Source organism: Theropithecus gelada, chromosome 2 (genome assembly GCF_003255815.1).
Source record: "Theropithecus gelada isolate Dixy chromosome 2, Tgel_1.0, whole genome shotgun sequence".
In the NCBI taxonomy this organism is placed as follows: domain Eukaryota; kingdom Metazoa; phylum Chordata; class Mammalia; order Primates; family Cercopithecidae; genus Theropithecus; species Theropithecus gelada.
In genome coordinates this window covers 54,708,032-54,725,340 of record NC_037669.1, presented here as the reverse complement: position 1 = coordinate 54,725,340, position 17,309 = coordinate 54,708,032, and the positions used below count along the sequence as shown (strand labels likewise).

The window sequence follows — 17,309 nt, the reverse complement described above, 5'->3', positions numbered from 1 at the left end:
AATCTGTATTTTGTATGGACAAAATAAATACTCTTCTCTGCCTTTATGCACTTTTATCTTTACCCTACCCTAGGGAAGTCAGAATTCTTTTTTTTTTTTTTTGAGACGGAGTCTTGCTCTGTCGCCCGGGCTGGAGTGCAGTGGCTGGATCTCTCAGCTCACTGCAAGCTCTGCCTCCCGGGTTCACGCCATTCTCCTGCCTCAGCCTCCCGAGTAGCTGGGACTGCAGGCGCCCACCACCGTGCCCAGCTAGTTTTTTGTATTTTTTAGTAGAGACGGGGTTTCACCGTGTTAGCCAGGATGGTCTCGATCTCCTGACCTCGTGATCTGCCCGTCTCGGCCTCCCAAAGTGCTGGGATTACAGGCTTGAGCCACTGCGCCCGGCCGGGAAGTCAGAATTCTTAAACTTATTGGCAGTTGCTACAAAATATTACAAAAATGAAATTAAAATGCTTTCTTTTTAGAAGTGAATCATGTAGTTTGACCCAAGAGAGAGCCAACCTGAGCAATGAGCAGTGCACACAGGTGAGTTCTTTTCTTTCTTTTCTTTCTTTCTTTTTTTTTTTTTTTTGAGAGAGCCTTGCTCTGTCACCCAAGCTGGAGTGCAGTGGCAAGATCTCAGCTCACTGCAACCTCCGCCTCCCAGGTTCAAGCGATTCTCCTGCCTCAGCCTCCAGAGTAGCTGGGATTACAGGCACGCACCACCATACCCGGCTAATTTTTTATATTTTTGGTAGAGATGAGGTTTCACCATGTTGGCCCTGCTGGTCCTGAATTCCTGACCTCAAGTGATCCACCTGCCTCGGCCTCCCAAAGTGCTGGGATTATAGGCGTGAGTCACCACGGCTAAATTTGTATTTTTAGTAGAGACGGGGTTTCACCATGTCAGGGTTTCGCTATGTTGGCCATGCTGGTCTCAAACTCCTGATCTCAGATGATCCGCCCCCATCTGAGAGCACTGGGATTACAGACGTGAGCCACCACTCCCGGGCTGGTTGCATTTATTTCTATATCCATTTAATCTCTCTAATTATAAAGTCTTAGCAAGAAAGATATGCCATGTTTATGGAATAACAGTTTGGTTGAAGCATGGGGACAAATAAGTATATAATTGGAAAGTGGGACATAAAGCTAGTTCAGGCAGGGCACAGTGGCTTGCGACTGTAATCCCAGCACTTTGGGAGGCCAAGGCAGGAGGATCACTTGAGGTCAGGAGTTTGAGACCAGCCTGACCAACATGGTGAAATCCTGTCTCTAATAAAAGTACAAAAAAATTAGCTGGACATGGTGGCAGGTACCTGTAGTCCCAGCTACTCAGGAGACTGGGGCAAGAGAATTGCTCGAATCCGGGAAGTGGAGGTTACAGTGAGCTGGGATCACGCTACTATACTCCAGCCTAGATGACAGAGCAAGACTCCGTCTCAAAAGAAAAAAAGAAAAAGCTAGTTGAGAGAGAAAACCGAGAGCCTTGCATGTAAAGCAATACATTTTAATTTCATTCTTTAGGCAGAGGTATTCCTTAAGGGTTTCTTAGCATGGAAATGGCAAAATCAAAGCTTTGCTTTAGAAAAATTAATCTGGCTGCAGTGTCTGACAGATTGCAAAAGGGATGATATCAGAAAGAGACAAACAGGTCAGAACATTCAGGAAAACTTCAAGTGAGAAGTAGAGCTTTGCCAGTAAAATCAGAAAGTGAAAAAAACAGTCTTGAATGGGGCGAATGGAGTTTGGGAAGGATTGGCAGCCCAAGGTTTAAACCATTCTTCCTCTTTGCTCCAGGTGACCTCCTTGTTGCAGTTGGTTCATTCCTGCAGTGAGCAGTCTCCTCAGGCCTCTGCACTTTACTATGATGAATTTGCCAACCTGATCCAACAAGAAAAGCTGGATCCAAAAGCCCTGGTAAAGCCAATTGTCTTTTCTTAAAGCAATAAAGCATGAGAGCTGCTTTACTACACTCTTCAGGTCTTTCTGTTGCAGTGTGAAAATAGATCATCCTGTGACCTCTCCTAAATTCTAACTGCGAAAGGCTTTTCTGCCCTACCCTGTCTCAGGGCTCTTCTCTGAGGCTTCCTTCACTTAATAACAATAGTAAAGAAGAGATTGACTTTGTTAATGATGATGGCTACTATCTGTCTGAGAGCCCTATTCTATGCTAGGCCTTGTGCTAAGTGCTTTTTATGCACTCTCTCTTTTCTACTTCACAAAAATGAGATATTTATTGTTACTTTCTTTTTAGAAATGAGAGAACTGAGACTTAGAAAGGTTAAGAGTAATTTATCTAGGGCTCTACAGCAAGTACACCCTGCACTGCCCTTTTTGTTTGTTTGCTTCCTGAAGGAACGTGTTGGGCATACCATCTGCAATGATTTCCAGGATGCCTTCGTAGTGGACTCCTGTGTTGTTCCGGAAGGGTAGGTATTGTTTACCTGCTGGCTTGGTTGTACTGGTGAAGTTACATCAATTCTGTCAGTAGCTGATACAAACTTCAGAATACCCTTGACCTCAGCCACAGCTGCCCAGTCCCACAGCTTCTTTCCTCCCAACCCCAACACCCCTGCACCCTTAGCTCCAAAATTCCTAAAAGTTTCACTGTTTGTTCTTCTGTTTCTAATTTCTCCCCATGATGTTGTATTTGAAATTGGTTTGCTCTAGTGGTTTTCCCTGTAGCCTTGCGTATTCCTGAGCTGCAGCATCAGATTCTGGTTTTTCTCCACAGTGACTTTCCATTTCCTGTGAAAGCGCTGTACGGACTGGAAGAATACAACACTCAGGATGGGATCGCCATCAACCTCCTGCCGCTGCTGTTTTCTCAGGACTTTGCAAAAGATGGGGGTCCGGTGACTTCACAGGAATCAGGCCGAAAGTCAGTATATTTTTCTTTTCTAAACCTGTTAGTGTTTTGAATGTTCATGGGGACTTCCACAGTTCTTGGTGGGGAACTTGAGTCAAAAAAGTTTCTCTCGGGACAAATGGTATTTGGAGAGCTTAGGGAGGATGCGGCAGATTCCTTGGTTTTTCTTGGACCCTTGGCTTGAGATTTATATTGCCTTGTGTGAGCCAACAGATATTCTGAGATTACCTTCTTTTCTGTATCTTATTCTTTCCCTCCCTTGAACATTCTGTGCTACCTCTGCCTCTCTTACATTCTCTTTCTATCTTATTTCTGGTTCTCCTAACACATGGACTTTCATTCCTCATACCTCTGCCTTCCTATGATTCAGCTCATTATATTTATTTTCTTAATGGAGCATCCATTAAGTTCCTTGCCATTTATTCTTAAAAGTAGACACTTGTTTTGAGGAAAATTCTTAAAAAGTTGGTAGCCGGGCATGGTGGTTCATGCCTGTAATCCCAGCACTTTGGGAGGCTGAGGCGGGTGGATCACTTGAGGTCAGGAGTTCGAGACCAGCCTGGCTAACATGGTGAAACACCGTCTCTACTAAAAATACAAAAATTAGTCGGACAGTGTGGTGTGCGCCTATAGTCCCAGCTACTCAGGAGGCCAAGGCAGGAGAATTGCTTGAGCCTGGGAGGCAGAGGTTTCAGTGAGCTGAGATCACACCACTGCACTCCAGCCTGGGTGACAGAGCAAGACTCTGTCTCAAAAAAAAAGTTGTGCTTCCTATGTATGTAGAGTCATATACCTATTAAGTGTGGTCTAGAAATTTATTTTTCCTTCTCAGATTGGTGTCTCCACTGTGCCTGGCTCCCTATTTCCGATTACTGAGACTTTGTGTGGAGAGACAGCATAACGGAAACTTGGAGGAGATTGATGGTCTACTAGGTATAGGATGAAGTCATCAGATCCTTTCTTCTTTGTACTCTTTCTTTGGTAAACTTAGGGAAAGGGCATATCAGTACATGGTATATGTGGGAAGGAATAATTTTTTAACCTCAACAGAGTAGTTTAGCATTGGAATTCCAAAGACAAAATAGTGCATACAGAATCCCATTATGTTAACAAATCAATTGTTACAAAAACTTTCTAATTATATTTGTTGATTGCCATATGATATGCAAATATTTTAATCAGATGTTGGCCTTCAAATATGAGTTAAAGGGGAAAGTAAATAGCAAGCAGAGCTAGCTCCAGAGGCAACCTCCAGGTTTTATTGGCTTGCACTAAAGGTAGTTGGAAATGTTTGTTCTCTCTCAGATTGTCCTATATTCCTAACTGACCTGGAGCCTGGAGAGAGGCTGGAGTCCATGTCTGCTAAAGAGCGTGCATTCATGTGTTCTCTCCTATTTCTTACTCTCAACTGGTTCCGAGAGGTAAGCAGAGTTAATAGGATGTTTCACTTATTGTCCGTAGTTTTTCTCAAAACTATTTTCTTAGTTCTCGCAAGATTCTCTAGAAGTCTTCACCAAGCACTAACCCCCTTGTGCTTCTCTAGCTGTTATGTCCCACCACTCCCCAATTATATGATCCTCCTTATGTAGCCAAATCAGAATACTTAGAATTCACTTCACATTGCCCATGTTTTATTTCCTCCAAGCTGCCTTCTGCCTAGAATGACCTTCTCACCTTCTTCACTGTAGAACTACTGTCCATCCTAGCACAGGCATATGCCTACTGTTTTGATTCAGTGAGTGGTGGTAGTTTCCCTCCCATTAGAACATATTTGTGTTTAGTGATAATGACAATGATGACAACATCTTATGTCTCTATCTCATTGACTTCCTCTCACATGTTATTTCAGGAATGTTTATGCACTTGAATGAGCTTATTTGATTACCACATCTCTATTGTGATATGGGCAGGAATACTATTGTCCTCATTTTACACAAATGAATTTCAAGTATAGGGAGTTCAAAGTCATTAAAAATTTTTAAGTACTTACACTGTACCAAGTGCTGGACTCATTTCTTTATGAAGAAAATCTTAGAAAGGTTAAAGACTCAGCCAAGGTCACACAGTTAGTAAGGAGCAGAATAGAACTTGTTTCACCAAATTATGTGCTCTCTGGCTATTCCAGCTTGTAACATAACTAGTAATAAGTAAAACTAGGGTCACAAGCCTAATCTCCTTCACTTTTTGTTTTTTTGAGATGGAGTCTTGCTGTGTCACCCTGGCTGGAGTGCAGTGGCTCAATCTCGGCTCACCGCAACCTCTGCTTCCCAGGTTCAGGCAATTCTCCTGCTTCAGCCTCCCTAGTAGCTGGGATTACAGACATGTGCCACCATGCCCAGCTAATTTTTGTATTTTTGGTAGAGATGGGCTTTCACCATGTTGGCCAGACTGGTCTCGAACTCCTGGCCTCAAGTGATCCTCCTGCCTTGGCCTCCCAAAGTGCTGGGATTATAGACGTGAGCCACCACGCCTGGCTGAATCTCCCATATTTTGGCCCAGAAATTATTTTTCTCTATACCACCTTGCTGAGGACAGTTCTATTACAGACTAAACTCAAAGATCCTGCTTTTCATAGACATCTCTCAGCTCTGGATAAATAATACAAACAAGGTTAAAATCTGAACATTTGGAAGTATGACAGTGTAATTTGTACTTTGCAGATTGTGAATGCCTTCTGCCAGGAAACGTCACCTGAGATGAAGGGGAAGGTGCTCACCCGGTTAAAGCACATTGTAGAACTGCAAATAATCCTGGAAAAGTACTTGGCAGGTAAGGGACATGTCCTATACTGGTAGTCCTACTAGGCCAGTAGTGAGGCAATAAAGTGCTTAGCTTTCCCTGATACCAAAACCAAAGACACATCAAAAAAAGAAACCTCAGCTGGGTGTGGTGGCTCATGCCTGTGATCCCAGCACTTTGGGAGGCCAAGACGGGCAGATCATGAGGTCAGGAGATCGAGACCATCCTCACTAACACGGTGAAACCCTGTCTCTACTGAAAATACAAAAAAAATTAGCTGGGCGTAGTGATGGGCACCTGTAGTCCCAGCTACTTGGGAGGCTGCGGCAGGAGAATGGTGTGAACCCAGGAGGCGGAGCTTGCAGTGAGCCAAGATCACGCCACTGCACTCCAGCTTGGGTGACTGAGTGAGACTCCTCAAAAAAAAAAAAAAAAAAAAAGAAAAGAAACCTCAGGCCAATATACCTGATGAATGTTGATACAAAAATCCTAACAAAATACTAGCAAACCTAATTCAGCAACACATTAAAAATATCGGCCAGGCGCAAGGTGGCTCACGCCTGTAATCCCAGCACTTTGGGAAGCCAAGGCAGGTGGATCACTTGAGGTCAGGAATTTGAGACCAGCCTGGCCAACATGGTGAAACCCTGTCTGTACTAAACATACAAAAATTAGCTGGGCGTGGTTGTGGGCACCTGTAATCCCAGCTACTCGGGAGGCTGAGACAGGAGAATCGCTTGAACCTAGGAGGCGGAGGTTGCAGTGAGCCAAGATTGTGCCACTGCACTCCAGCCTGGGTAACAGAGCAAGACTCCCATCTCAAAAACAAACAAAAAAAAGATCATTCATCATGGCCAAATGGGATGATTTATCCCAGGGATGCAAGGATTGTTCAACATACATAAATCAATGTGATACATCCTATCAACAGAATGAAGGACAAAAGCCACCTGATATTTAACTTGATGCTTAAAAAAATTTTTTTTAATTCAACTTCCCTTCATCATAAAAAAAGTCCCTCAGAAAACTGGGTATAGACCCATAGCTACTATTAAACTGAACAGGGAAAAACTGAAAGCCTTTCCTCTAAGATCTGGAACAAGACAAGGATACCCACTTATATAATACCACTATTATACAATACAGTATTGGAAGTCCAAGCTAGAACAATTAAGAGAAAGAAAGGAAGGGCACCAAATTATAAAGGAAAATGTTAAATTATACTTGTTTGCAGATATGATCTTATATTTGGAAAAGCCTAAAGACTCCATTAAAAAACTATTAGATAAATTTAGTAAAGTTGCAAGATACAAACTCATCATAAAAAAATGAGTAGCATTTCTGTATACCAACAACTAAGAATCTGAAAAATATCAAGAAAGTAATCCATTTACCATAGCTACAAATAAAACAAACAAAAGTTACAAATAAAATAGGAATAAACTTAACCAAAGAAGTGAAAGAGCACTACAATGAGAACTATGAAACATTGATGCAAGAAATTGAAGAGCAAATAAAAAAAGGAAAGATACTTCATGTTCATGGATCGGAAGAATTAATAGTGTTAAAATTTCCATACTACCCAACACAATCTTCAGATTCAAGGTAATCCCTATCAAAATACCAACGAGATTCTTCACAGAAATAGAAAAAAAAAAAATCCTAAAATTTATATAGAACCACTGAAGACCCAGAATAGCCAAAGCTGTCCTGAGTAAAATGAATGAAACTGGAGGAATCACATTACCTGACTTCAAATTATACTACAGAGCTATAGTAACCAAAACAGCATGGTGCTGGCATAAAAACAGATGCACACACCAGTGGAACAGAAGAGAGCCCAGAAATAAATCCATATACCTACAATGAACTCATTCTAAGCAAAGGTGCCAAGAATATACATTGGGGAAGGACACTGTCTTCAATAAATGGTGTTGGGAAAACTGGACATCCATATGCAGAAGAATGAAACTAGACCCCTATCTCTTGCCATATAGAAAAATCAAAACGGATTGTAGACTTAAATCTAAGACTTCAAATTATGAAACTACTAACAACAACAACAACAAAAAACATTCAGAAAACTCTTCAGGACATTAGAGTGGACAAAGATTTCTTGAGGAATACCGTACAAACACAGGCAACCAAAGCAAAAATGGACAAATTGGATCACATTAAGTTAAAAAGTTAAGTTCCTTTCCTCTGCATAGCAAAGGAAACACCAAAGTGAAGACACAGCCCACAGAAGGGGAGAAAATATTTGCAAACTATGTACTGACAAGGGATTAATAACTAGAATATATAAAGATAGGAAAAAAATTTATTCGGATTGAAAAATGGGTAAAAGGTCTGAATAGACATTCCTCAAAACAAGACATACAAATGGTGGATATATGAAAAGGTGCTAAACATCACTAAGCATCAGAGAAATGCAAATCAAAACTGCCATGAGATATCATCTCACCCTAGTTAAGATGGCTTTTATCCAAAAGACAGGCAATAACAAATGCTGGTGAGAATATGGAGAAAAGAGAACCTTTGTACGCTGTTGGTGGGAATGTAAATTAGTACAAGCACTATGGAAAACAGTTTGGAGTTTCCTCAAAAAACTAAAAATAGAATCACTATATGATCCAGGAATGCCACTGATAGGTGTATACCCAAAAGAAAGGAAATCAGTATACCAAGGAGATATCTGCACTCCCATGTTTATTGCAGTGCTATTCACAATAGTCAAGATTTGGAAGCAACCTAAGTGTCCATCTGTGGGTGAATGGATAAAATGTGGTGCATATACACAATGGAGTACTATTCAGCCATAAAAAACAATGAGATCCTGTTGTTTGCAATAATACAGATGGAATTGGAGGACATTATGTTAAGTGAAATAGGCCAGGCACAACATATTTTCACATATTTGTGGGAGCTGAAAATTAAAATAATTTGACTCATGGAGATAGAGTAGAAGGATGGTTACCAGAGGCTGGGGAGGGTAATGGTGGTTGGGGGACTAGGAAAAATGGTAGGGTGGTTAATAGGTTCAAAAATATAGTTAGATAGAATGAATAAGATCCTTACTACAACCTCTGCCTCCTGGGTTCAGGCAGTTCTCCTGCCTCAACCTCCCGAGTAGCTGCTATTACAGGCACCTGCCAGCACACCCGGCTCATTTTTGTAGTTTTGGTAGAGACAGGGTTACACCATGTTGGCCAGACTGGTGTCAAACTCCTGACCTCAGGTGATCCACCCGCCTTGGCCTCCCAAAGTGCTTGGGATTACAGGCGTGAGCCACCCTGCCTGGCCACCATTTAGATTTTAAATGTTTGTTTTAGTTTTTATCTGTTTGTTAGTTATATATCATTATTTAAAGTTGTTTTATGATAATTGATCATAATATGATATTTCTGTGTTATCTCTGGCCATTTTGCTATGCCAAAACAATGTCAGATGACTTGAATATGTCTTATAAGCATTCAGCCACACTTGGTAATTTTGGAAACTAGTTTTTAGCCAATGGAGTGACTGAATTTCAAGTCTAATGGTGGCGTGTAATTGGTACTCATTGAGCTTCAACCTGCTCTTTGTTTCAGTCACCCCAGACTATATCCCTCCTCTTGGAAACTTTGACGTGGAAACTTTAGATATAACACCTCGTACTGTTACTGCTATTTCAGCAAAAATCAGAAAGAAAGGAAAAATAGGTAAGTATGTTCTTTTCCTCGTCTTCTGTCTCTAAATGAGCTGCATTGAATTAACCTAAAAGTTATGTGTATCATGGCATAAATAATTGGAGCAATTGTATAACTGAACCCTTTGTTAGATTTATAAATACACTGTAATTTAGGGTTATAAAATTACCTCTTCTACCTCTAGGCAGTTCCCAACAGGTTGTTTTCTGAGGGCAATGATATTTGGCTGACATGATTATTAATTACTTGAGTCATTTTTCTCTTTTTAATATAAAAGAAAGGAAACAAAAAGCAGATGGTAGCAAGACATCCTCCTCTGACACAATTTCAGAAGAGAAAAATTCAGAATGTGACCCTACACCATCTCATAGAGGCCAGCTGAACAAGGTATTGGAATGATGGGTATCCATGAAGGTTTGTGACATCCAAATGAGAGTAACAGAACCCCAACTTTATTCTCTGCATTTTACAAAGAAAAAGAAAATTAGGAAACAGCAAGCCAAAACTCTCTTAGGCCTTGGAGTAATCTCCTTAGTAGCAAAGTTCAGATTAGACTGTAGGTCCTTATTCCTGCCACACACTGTTGACTGTTTTTTCTAATTATTTTCTTGACTGTTTTAGTCCCTTTTTTGTACCCCAGCAATACATTGAATTCTCTCTTGAGGTACTTGATTATCATTAGTTCCCTTTTACTTTACATTTGTACTGTTCGCAGAATGAGTTTCATGTGTTTGAAATTGCCTGGACCACATGGATCCCAATTATTTCTGTTTATCAGCTACCATTTATTGTATATTTATTAGGTATAGTTTCTCTAAGAGCCCAATTTAATATTAATACTACATTTAATGAATAAGGAAACTAAGACCCAGGGAAGACAAGTGCCCAAAGTCACACAGTTAATAAATGCTGGAGCTAGGATTTGAAGCCAGACCATTCTGGCCCCTAAGCTCACAGTTTTTTTTCTTTTTTTTTTTTTTTTTTCCTGAGATGGAGTCTCGCACTGTCACCCAGGCTGGAGTGCAGTGGTGCCATCTCAGCTCACTGCAACCTCCACCTCCTGGGTTCAAGTGATTCTCCTACCTCAGCCTCCCGAGTAGCTGGGACTACAGGCATACACCACCACACCCAGCTAATTTTTATACTTTTAGTAGAGACAGGGTTTCACCATCTTGGCCAGGCTGGTCTCAAACTCCTGACCTCGTGATCCACCTGCCTCAGCCTCCCAAAGTGCTGGGATTACAGGCATGAACCACCATGCCCGGCCAGCTCACAGGTTTCTACACTAGACCTAAATGCCTTGATTTGCCTAATAGATCATCCCTAAATAGAAACCAGCTAAGGGTCTTGATGTGTGACTTGTATCCCCATCTTAAATTAGGTGCTCTGTCTTGGGAATATTTAGGGACTTTTGCTAGAGAAATTTGTTATTATAATAAAAATGTAATTTTTTGCATTAAATAAATGCATATTTGCACTTTGAAGTTTTTATTAAAATTTGATTAATATAGAAGATTTATTTATTCTCTTTGTTGCCATGACTTCCCTATAGGAGTTCACAGGGAAGGAAGAAAAGACATCATTGTTACTACATAATTACCATGCTTTTTTCCGAGAGCTGGACATTGAGGTCTTCTCTATTCTACATTGTGGACTTGTGACCAAGTTCATCTTAGATACTGAAATGCACACTGAAGTAAGTGACAGGCTAGGATCTCAGAATTTAATCTTCTTTCAGAAAGTTCCTCAGGTCTATTCTTATTTCACAAAGAACACTGTGACACTGAGGAGAGAAGTTAGACTGACTGTATAAGCCTTTATATGTGAAAGTAATGATGAATAATCATCCTTATCATATTGGTGTTTGTAAGTCATAAGGATTTTTAAAATGTGTCAGACATAAAATATGCCAATGATGTGATCCTTACGTTTAGGTTACTACTACTACTACTACTATTACTACTACTACTACTACTACTACTACTGCTAATAAGCTACTTAGATTATTTTTGTAGAGGAGCACTTTTCTGGTTCTTAGAGGTCATTGCCCTTTTCACTTTTTCACATTTGTTCAGCACCCGACAGATGCTTACTGAGTCCTATTTTGTGTCTGCCACTAATCAAGGTACTTGCATTTTAGTAGTACATAGAGCATGATGCTTGCCTTCAAATAGCTTCTAATCTAATCGAAGAAGTGGAAATAGCTAGCAGTACCATAGCTTTATTATTATTAATTTTTTAAATAGTTCAGACAGTGAGGTCCACATTGAAAAAAACCAGGGACACTTAGTCTACAAGTCCCCAAGACAAACAGTCAAATACAGCCTCCTTTCTCAGCTACAGTAAAGAAACCACCAAGGCTAGACTTAAAATTGAACCCATATTCCTTAGGGCCTGTTTTAATTGCTTTTGTAAAATAATTTTCTCTAGAGGCAGCCCGTCTCATCCCAAATAAGACTGTTTCTCCACTCCTCCACAGGCAGAACCTCTCACTTCTTTTTTTTTTTTTTTTGAGACGGAGTCTCGCTCTGTGGCCCAGGCTGAAGTGAAGTGGCGCAATCTCCATTCACTGCAAGCTCTGCCTCCTGGGTTCACGCCATTCTGCTGCCACTTCAGCCTCCTGAATAGCTGGGACTACAGGCGCCCGCCACCTTGCCCAGCTAATTTTTTGTATTTTTAGTAGAGACGGGGTTTCACTGTTGTTAGCTAGGATGGTCTCGATCTCCTGACCTTGTGATCCACCCACCTTGGCCTCCGAAAGTGCTGGGATTACAGATGTGAGCCACTGCACCAAGCCATATTTTTTTTTTATCTTTCTACATCATCTCACCCTTAGGAGATTCCACATAAATGTGTATTGAGTGAGCAGTTTGCAATGAGACTGTATTTCACCCATTCTGCTTCTGGCAGTGTAATGTAGTTATTACACTGGGATCACTCTGGGATCCTGCCCAGAGTTAATAGTAGCAAAACATTAGAGGAAGAGAAGTATGAAAGGATTATTTAATGAACAGACAAAAGTGAAATTCCCTTGAATTAGTCTTTTTTTTTTTTTTTTCCAAACTCTGCGTGTGGCATTCAAAGTCATTTTTTTAATCACAGGATATTTAGGAAATGCATCTTGGATCCACAACTGGAAAGGTATACAGAGGAATTTATAGAGAAAAAGTATGTCTTCTAAACTATACTGTCTTGAATTCTTATTTTACTATTCAGAATATTTATTTTGGACATGCTTGACTTTATTATATGACAGAGCATAATAGCTATCCTTTATATGAGATGGGTGGAATTTCCTCCTTTGCCTCTTTTTTCTTTTTAGAGACAGAGTCTTGCTCTGTCACCCAGGCTAAAGTGCAGTGGCAAGATCATAGCTCACTGCAACCTTGAACTCCTGGATTCAAGGATCAAGTGATTCTCCCACCTTAGCCTTCCAAGTATCTAGGGCCACTGGCATGCCCAACTACACCCAGCTAGTTTTTTTGTTTGTTTGTTGGAGGCAGAGTCTTGCTCTGTCCATCAGGCTGGAGTACAGTGGCGGGATCTTGGCTCACTGCAGCCTCTTCCTCCTGAGCTCAAGCGATTCTCCTGCCTCAGCCTCCCAAGTATCTGTGATTACAGGTGCCCACCACCACATTGGCTAATTTTTGTATTTTTAATAGAGAGGGGATTTCACCATATTGGCCAGGCTGGTCTCAGACTCCTGACGTCAAATGATCTGCCCGCCTTGACCTCCCAAAGTACTGGGAGTTTGAGACCAGCCTAGGTAACACAGTGAGACCTGTCTCTACAAAAAGTAAAAAAAAAGAAAAAAAAAAAAAAAAAAAGCCAAGCGTGGTGACGCACACCTGTGATCCCAGCTACCTGGGCAGCTGAGGTGGGACCATCACTTGAGTCCAGGAGGTTGAGGCCGCAGTGAGCTGTGAACACAATATTGCACTCCAGCCTGAGCAACAGAGCAAGACCCTGTCTCAAAAATAAGTAAATAAATAAATAAAAGTCAAATTATTTATCCGGCCAGGCGCGGTGGCTCACACCTCTAATCACAGCACTTTGGGAGACCGAGACAGGTGTATCACCTGAGGTCAAGAGTTTGAGACCAACCTGGCCAACGTGATGAAACACGTCTGTACTAAAAATACAAAAATTAGGCTGGTGGTGGGCACCTGTAATCCCAGCTGCTTGGGAGGCTGAGGCAGGAGAATTGCTTGAACCTGGGATGCAGAGCTTGTAGTGAGCCAAGATCATGCCACTGCCCTCCAGTCTGGGAGACAGAACAAGACTCTGTCTCAAAAAAAAATTTTTTTTTCACCCATTGGGAAGTATTAACATGAAATAGCCAGGTGTGGTGGCTCATGCCTGTCCATAATCCCAATACCTTGAGAGGCCAAGGCAGGAGGTTTGCTTGAGCCCAGGAGTTTGAAACCAGCCTGGGCAACAAAGTGAGACCCCATCTGTATAAAAAAAATTTAAAAATTAGCTGAGCCCAGGTGTGCTGGTCATACCCGTAATTCTGGCACACTGGGAGGCTGAGGCAGAAGGATCATCTGAGCCCAGGAGTTTGAGACCAGCTCGGGCAATATACTGAGACCTCATTTCTTATTAATTTAAAAAAAAAAAATGTAGCTGGGCATGGTTTCGTGTGCCTGTAGTCCCAGCTACTCAGGAGGCTGAGACGGGAGGATAACTTGGGCCCAGGAGTTCAAGGCTGGAATGGCTATGATCTTGCCACTGCACATTTACAAAAAAGAAAGAAAGAAAAAAAATTATCATGAAATGACTAGGACATTCTTGGAACTAATCCTTTCCTCCATGTGACAGGCGACAGAAGTTGTGCAACTTGGGCCCGCTGAGCTACTTTTCTTGCTAGAAGATCTCTCCCAGAAGCTGGAGAGTATGCTGACACCTCCTATTGCCAGGAGAGTCCCCTTTTTCAAGGTTAGTATAGGCAGAAGCAGATGACTTGGGCTTAGTGGATTTGGGAACAAAGGAGGTACTAGTGATGAAAAAGTTGTCACTTTCTCTGGCTTTGTGTTTGGGTCACTGTGTAGCATGGGTGCAGCCGTATTGCCAGACAGTATTCATCTTGCTTTATTTATTTATTTATTTTGAGACAGAGTCTCACTCTGTCACACAGGTTGGAGTGCAGTGAAGTGATCTCAGCTCACTGCAAGCTCCGCCTCCCGGGTTCATGCCATTCTCCTGCCTCAGCCTCCCAAGTGTCTGGGACTACAGACACCCACCACCACGCCTGGCTAATTTTTTTAGTAGAGACGGGGTTTCACCATTTTAGCCAGGATGGTCTCAATCTCCTGACTTCATGATCCACCCACCTTGGCCCCCCAAAGTGCTGGGATTACAGGTGTGAGTCACCAACGCCCGGCCTCATCTTGCTTTAAAAAGGAAGTCTGAAAGCTGGGCCCGATGGCTCACGCCTGTAATCCCAGCACTTTGGGAGGCCGAGGAGGGCAGATCACTTGAGTTCAGGAGTTTGAGACCAGCCTGGCCAACATGGTGAAACCCCATCTCTACTAAAAATACAAAAAGAACTAGCAGGCATGGTGGTGCAGCTATATAGTCCCAGCTACTTGGCAGGCTGAGGCATGGGGAGGCAGAGGTTGCAGTGAGCTGAGATTGCACTACCGCACTCCAGTCCGGGCAACAGATTTCGTCTCAAACAAACAAAAAGTCTACCTGTGCAGTGGCTCACACTTGTAATCCCAGCACATTAGAAGGCCAAGGCAGGTGGATCACCTGAGGTCAGGAGTTTGAGACCAGCCTGGCCAACATGGCAAGAGCCTGTCTCTACTAAAAATACAAAAATAATTAGCCAGATATGGTGGCGCATGCTTGTAGTCCCAGGTACTTGGGAGACTGAGGCAGAAGATTTGCTTGACCCCAGGAGGTAGACGCTAGAGTGAGCCAAGATCATGCTACTGCACTCTAGCCTGGGCATTAGAATGAGACTCCGTCTCAGAAATTTAAAAAAAAAAAAAAAAAAAAAAAAAAAAAAAAGGAAGTCTGAAACAGAAAATAGAAAGGCACTTGGAATAAGAAATGTATTTCTTTTTTTGAGACAGTCTCGCTCCGTTGCCCAGGCTGGAATACAGTGGCATGATCTCGGCTCACTGCAGCCTCTGCCTCCTGGGTTCAAGCAATTCTCATGCCTCAGCCTCCTGAGTAGCTGGGGACTAGAGGCGCGCACCACCATGCCCAGCTAATTTTTGTATTTTTAGTAGAGAAGGGGTTTTAACATGTTCGTCAGGCTGATCTCAAACTCCTGACCTCATGATCCGCCCACCTCAGCCTCCCAAAGTGCTGGAATTACAGGCGTGAGCACCACGCCCGACCTACGAAGTGTATTTCTAAATGCCCTAAACATTCCTGAATCCTGTTCTTTACTTGAATTTTGGTTTCAACAGCCTCCCAAACTAAGCCCGGGCCCATGCCTCAATGTAGTAGTAAGCTGTCTAGAGCGGCCAGAACTTCAGATGTGTATGTAGTGTACAAACATGCACCTAATATCCGGGGAAGCAGTTGGATGGTGCATATAACTAAATAAGAAAATCTTGGATATAAGCATTTTAAACATCAATATATCCAGTTTCTTGATTCCTTCTTCTTTTTTTTTTTTTGTTTTTTGAGTTGGAGTCTTCCTCTGTTGCCAGGCTGGAGTGCAGTGACTTGATCTTGGCTCACTGCAACCTCCGCCTCCCAGGTTCAAGTGATTCTCCTGCCTCAGCCTCCCAAGTAGCTGGAACTACAGGCACATGCCACCATGCCTGGCTAATTTTTTTATTTTTAGTAAAGACGGGGTTTCACCATGTTGGCCAGGATTGTCTCAATCTCTTGACCTCGTAATCTGCCTGCCTCAGCCTCCCGAAGTGCTGGGATTACAGGCGAGAGCCACAGTGCCCAGCAATTCATTCTTCTTTGTATTCACTATTGGCTCTACTTTTTGAGACAGGGCTTTGCTATATTGCCCAGGCTGGAGTGTAGTGGCACAATCTTGGCTCACTGAAACCTCCACCTCCTGGATTCAAGTAATCCTCCCACCTCAGCCTCCTGAGTAGCTCGGAGTATAGGCATGTGCCACCACACTCAGCTAATTTTTGTATTTTTTGTAAATAAGAGTTTCAGCATGTTGCCCAGGCTTTTGCATTTTTTTATTTGTTTGTTTTTCAATTATAAGAGGGAGGCAGGACACAGTGGCTCACGCCTTTAACCCCAACACTTTGGGAGGCCAAGATGGTGGATTGCTTGAGCTCAGGCGTTCGAGACCAGCCTGGGCAATGTGGTTAAACCCCATCTCTACAAAAATTACAAAAACTAGCCGTGTTTGTTGGCATGTGCCTGTGGTCTCAGCTACTTGGGAGGCTGAGGTGAGAGGATCACTTGAACCCAGGAATTCAAGGCTGCAGTGAGCTGTGATCGTGCCACTGCACGCCAGCCTGGGTGACAGAGCAGAACCTTGTCTCAAAAAGAAAAAAAAAAAGTTATAAGAAGGAGTCTATTGCTCTACATTTGTCAACCTAAATGATTTCTACTTTTATGTGACCTTTATCTGATTAGTTATGATAGGGCTATATGTCTGAATCAAACACTGTTCCTCCTCTACAAAAGCCAATCTCTCAGTCATTAGAAGATGGAGCAAGATTTTTATCCCTCTGTTAGAATATAGTCTTAGGTGAACAACTCATTTCTCCCATCCGCTCCTACCTGGTGACACAGGTTTGACTTAACTCCATTGCGAACCCTTAGTTTCTGAGAAGCTATCCAGCAATTTCTTCACTCATAACTCTGAATTTATTATAGAACAAAGGAAGCCGGAATATTGGATTCTCACATCTCCAACAGAGATCTGCCCAAGAAATTGTTCATTGTGTTTTTCAACTGGTGACCCCAATGTGTAACCACCTGGAGAACATTCACAACTATTTTCAGGTCAGAAGCCTAGACTTAGAAGCCACTAAGCAAATATGAGGTTTTATTTTTGGCTGAGAAAAAGGAAAATGAGGACAATTACTGAA

At 42.2% G+C, this 17,309-nt stretch overlaps 1 protein-coding gene across 3 annotated transcripts in view; it reads left to right on the top strand.

Annotated features, from left to right (window-relative positions):
- FANCD2 (FA complementation group D2) overlaps nucleotides 1-17,309 on the top strand; it is a 76,043-nt gene that overhangs the window by 38,975 nt on the left and 19,759 nt on the right. For all 3 annotated transcript variants that reach the window (XM_025377276.1, XM_025377275.1, XM_025377274.1), the window contains exons 20-31: nucleotides 465-525; nucleotides 1,780-1,899; nucleotides 2,338-2,411; nucleotides 2,717-2,863; nucleotides 3,684-3,784; nucleotides 4,157-4,272; nucleotides 5,512-5,620; nucleotides 9,181-9,291; nucleotides 9,557-9,666; nucleotides 10,832-10,975; nucleotides 14,101-14,217; nucleotides 17,095-17,223. In XM_025377276.1, coding sequence (XP_025233061.1) covers nucleotides 465-525; nucleotides 1,780-1,899; nucleotides 2,338-2,411; nucleotides 2,717-2,863; nucleotides 3,684-3,784; nucleotides 4,157-4,272; nucleotides 5,512-5,620; nucleotides 9,181-9,291; nucleotides 9,557-9,666; nucleotides 10,832-10,975; nucleotides 14,101-14,217; nucleotides 17,095-17,223 — 1,339 coding nt within the window. The remainder of the gene's footprint in view (nucleotides 1-464; nucleotides 526-1,779; nucleotides 1,900-2,337; nucleotides 2,412-2,716; nucleotides 2,864-3,683; nucleotides 3,785-4,156; nucleotides 4,273-5,511; nucleotides 5,621-9,180; nucleotides 9,292-9,556; nucleotides 9,667-10,831; nucleotides 10,976-14,100; nucleotides 14,218-17,094; nucleotides 17,224-17,309) is intronic.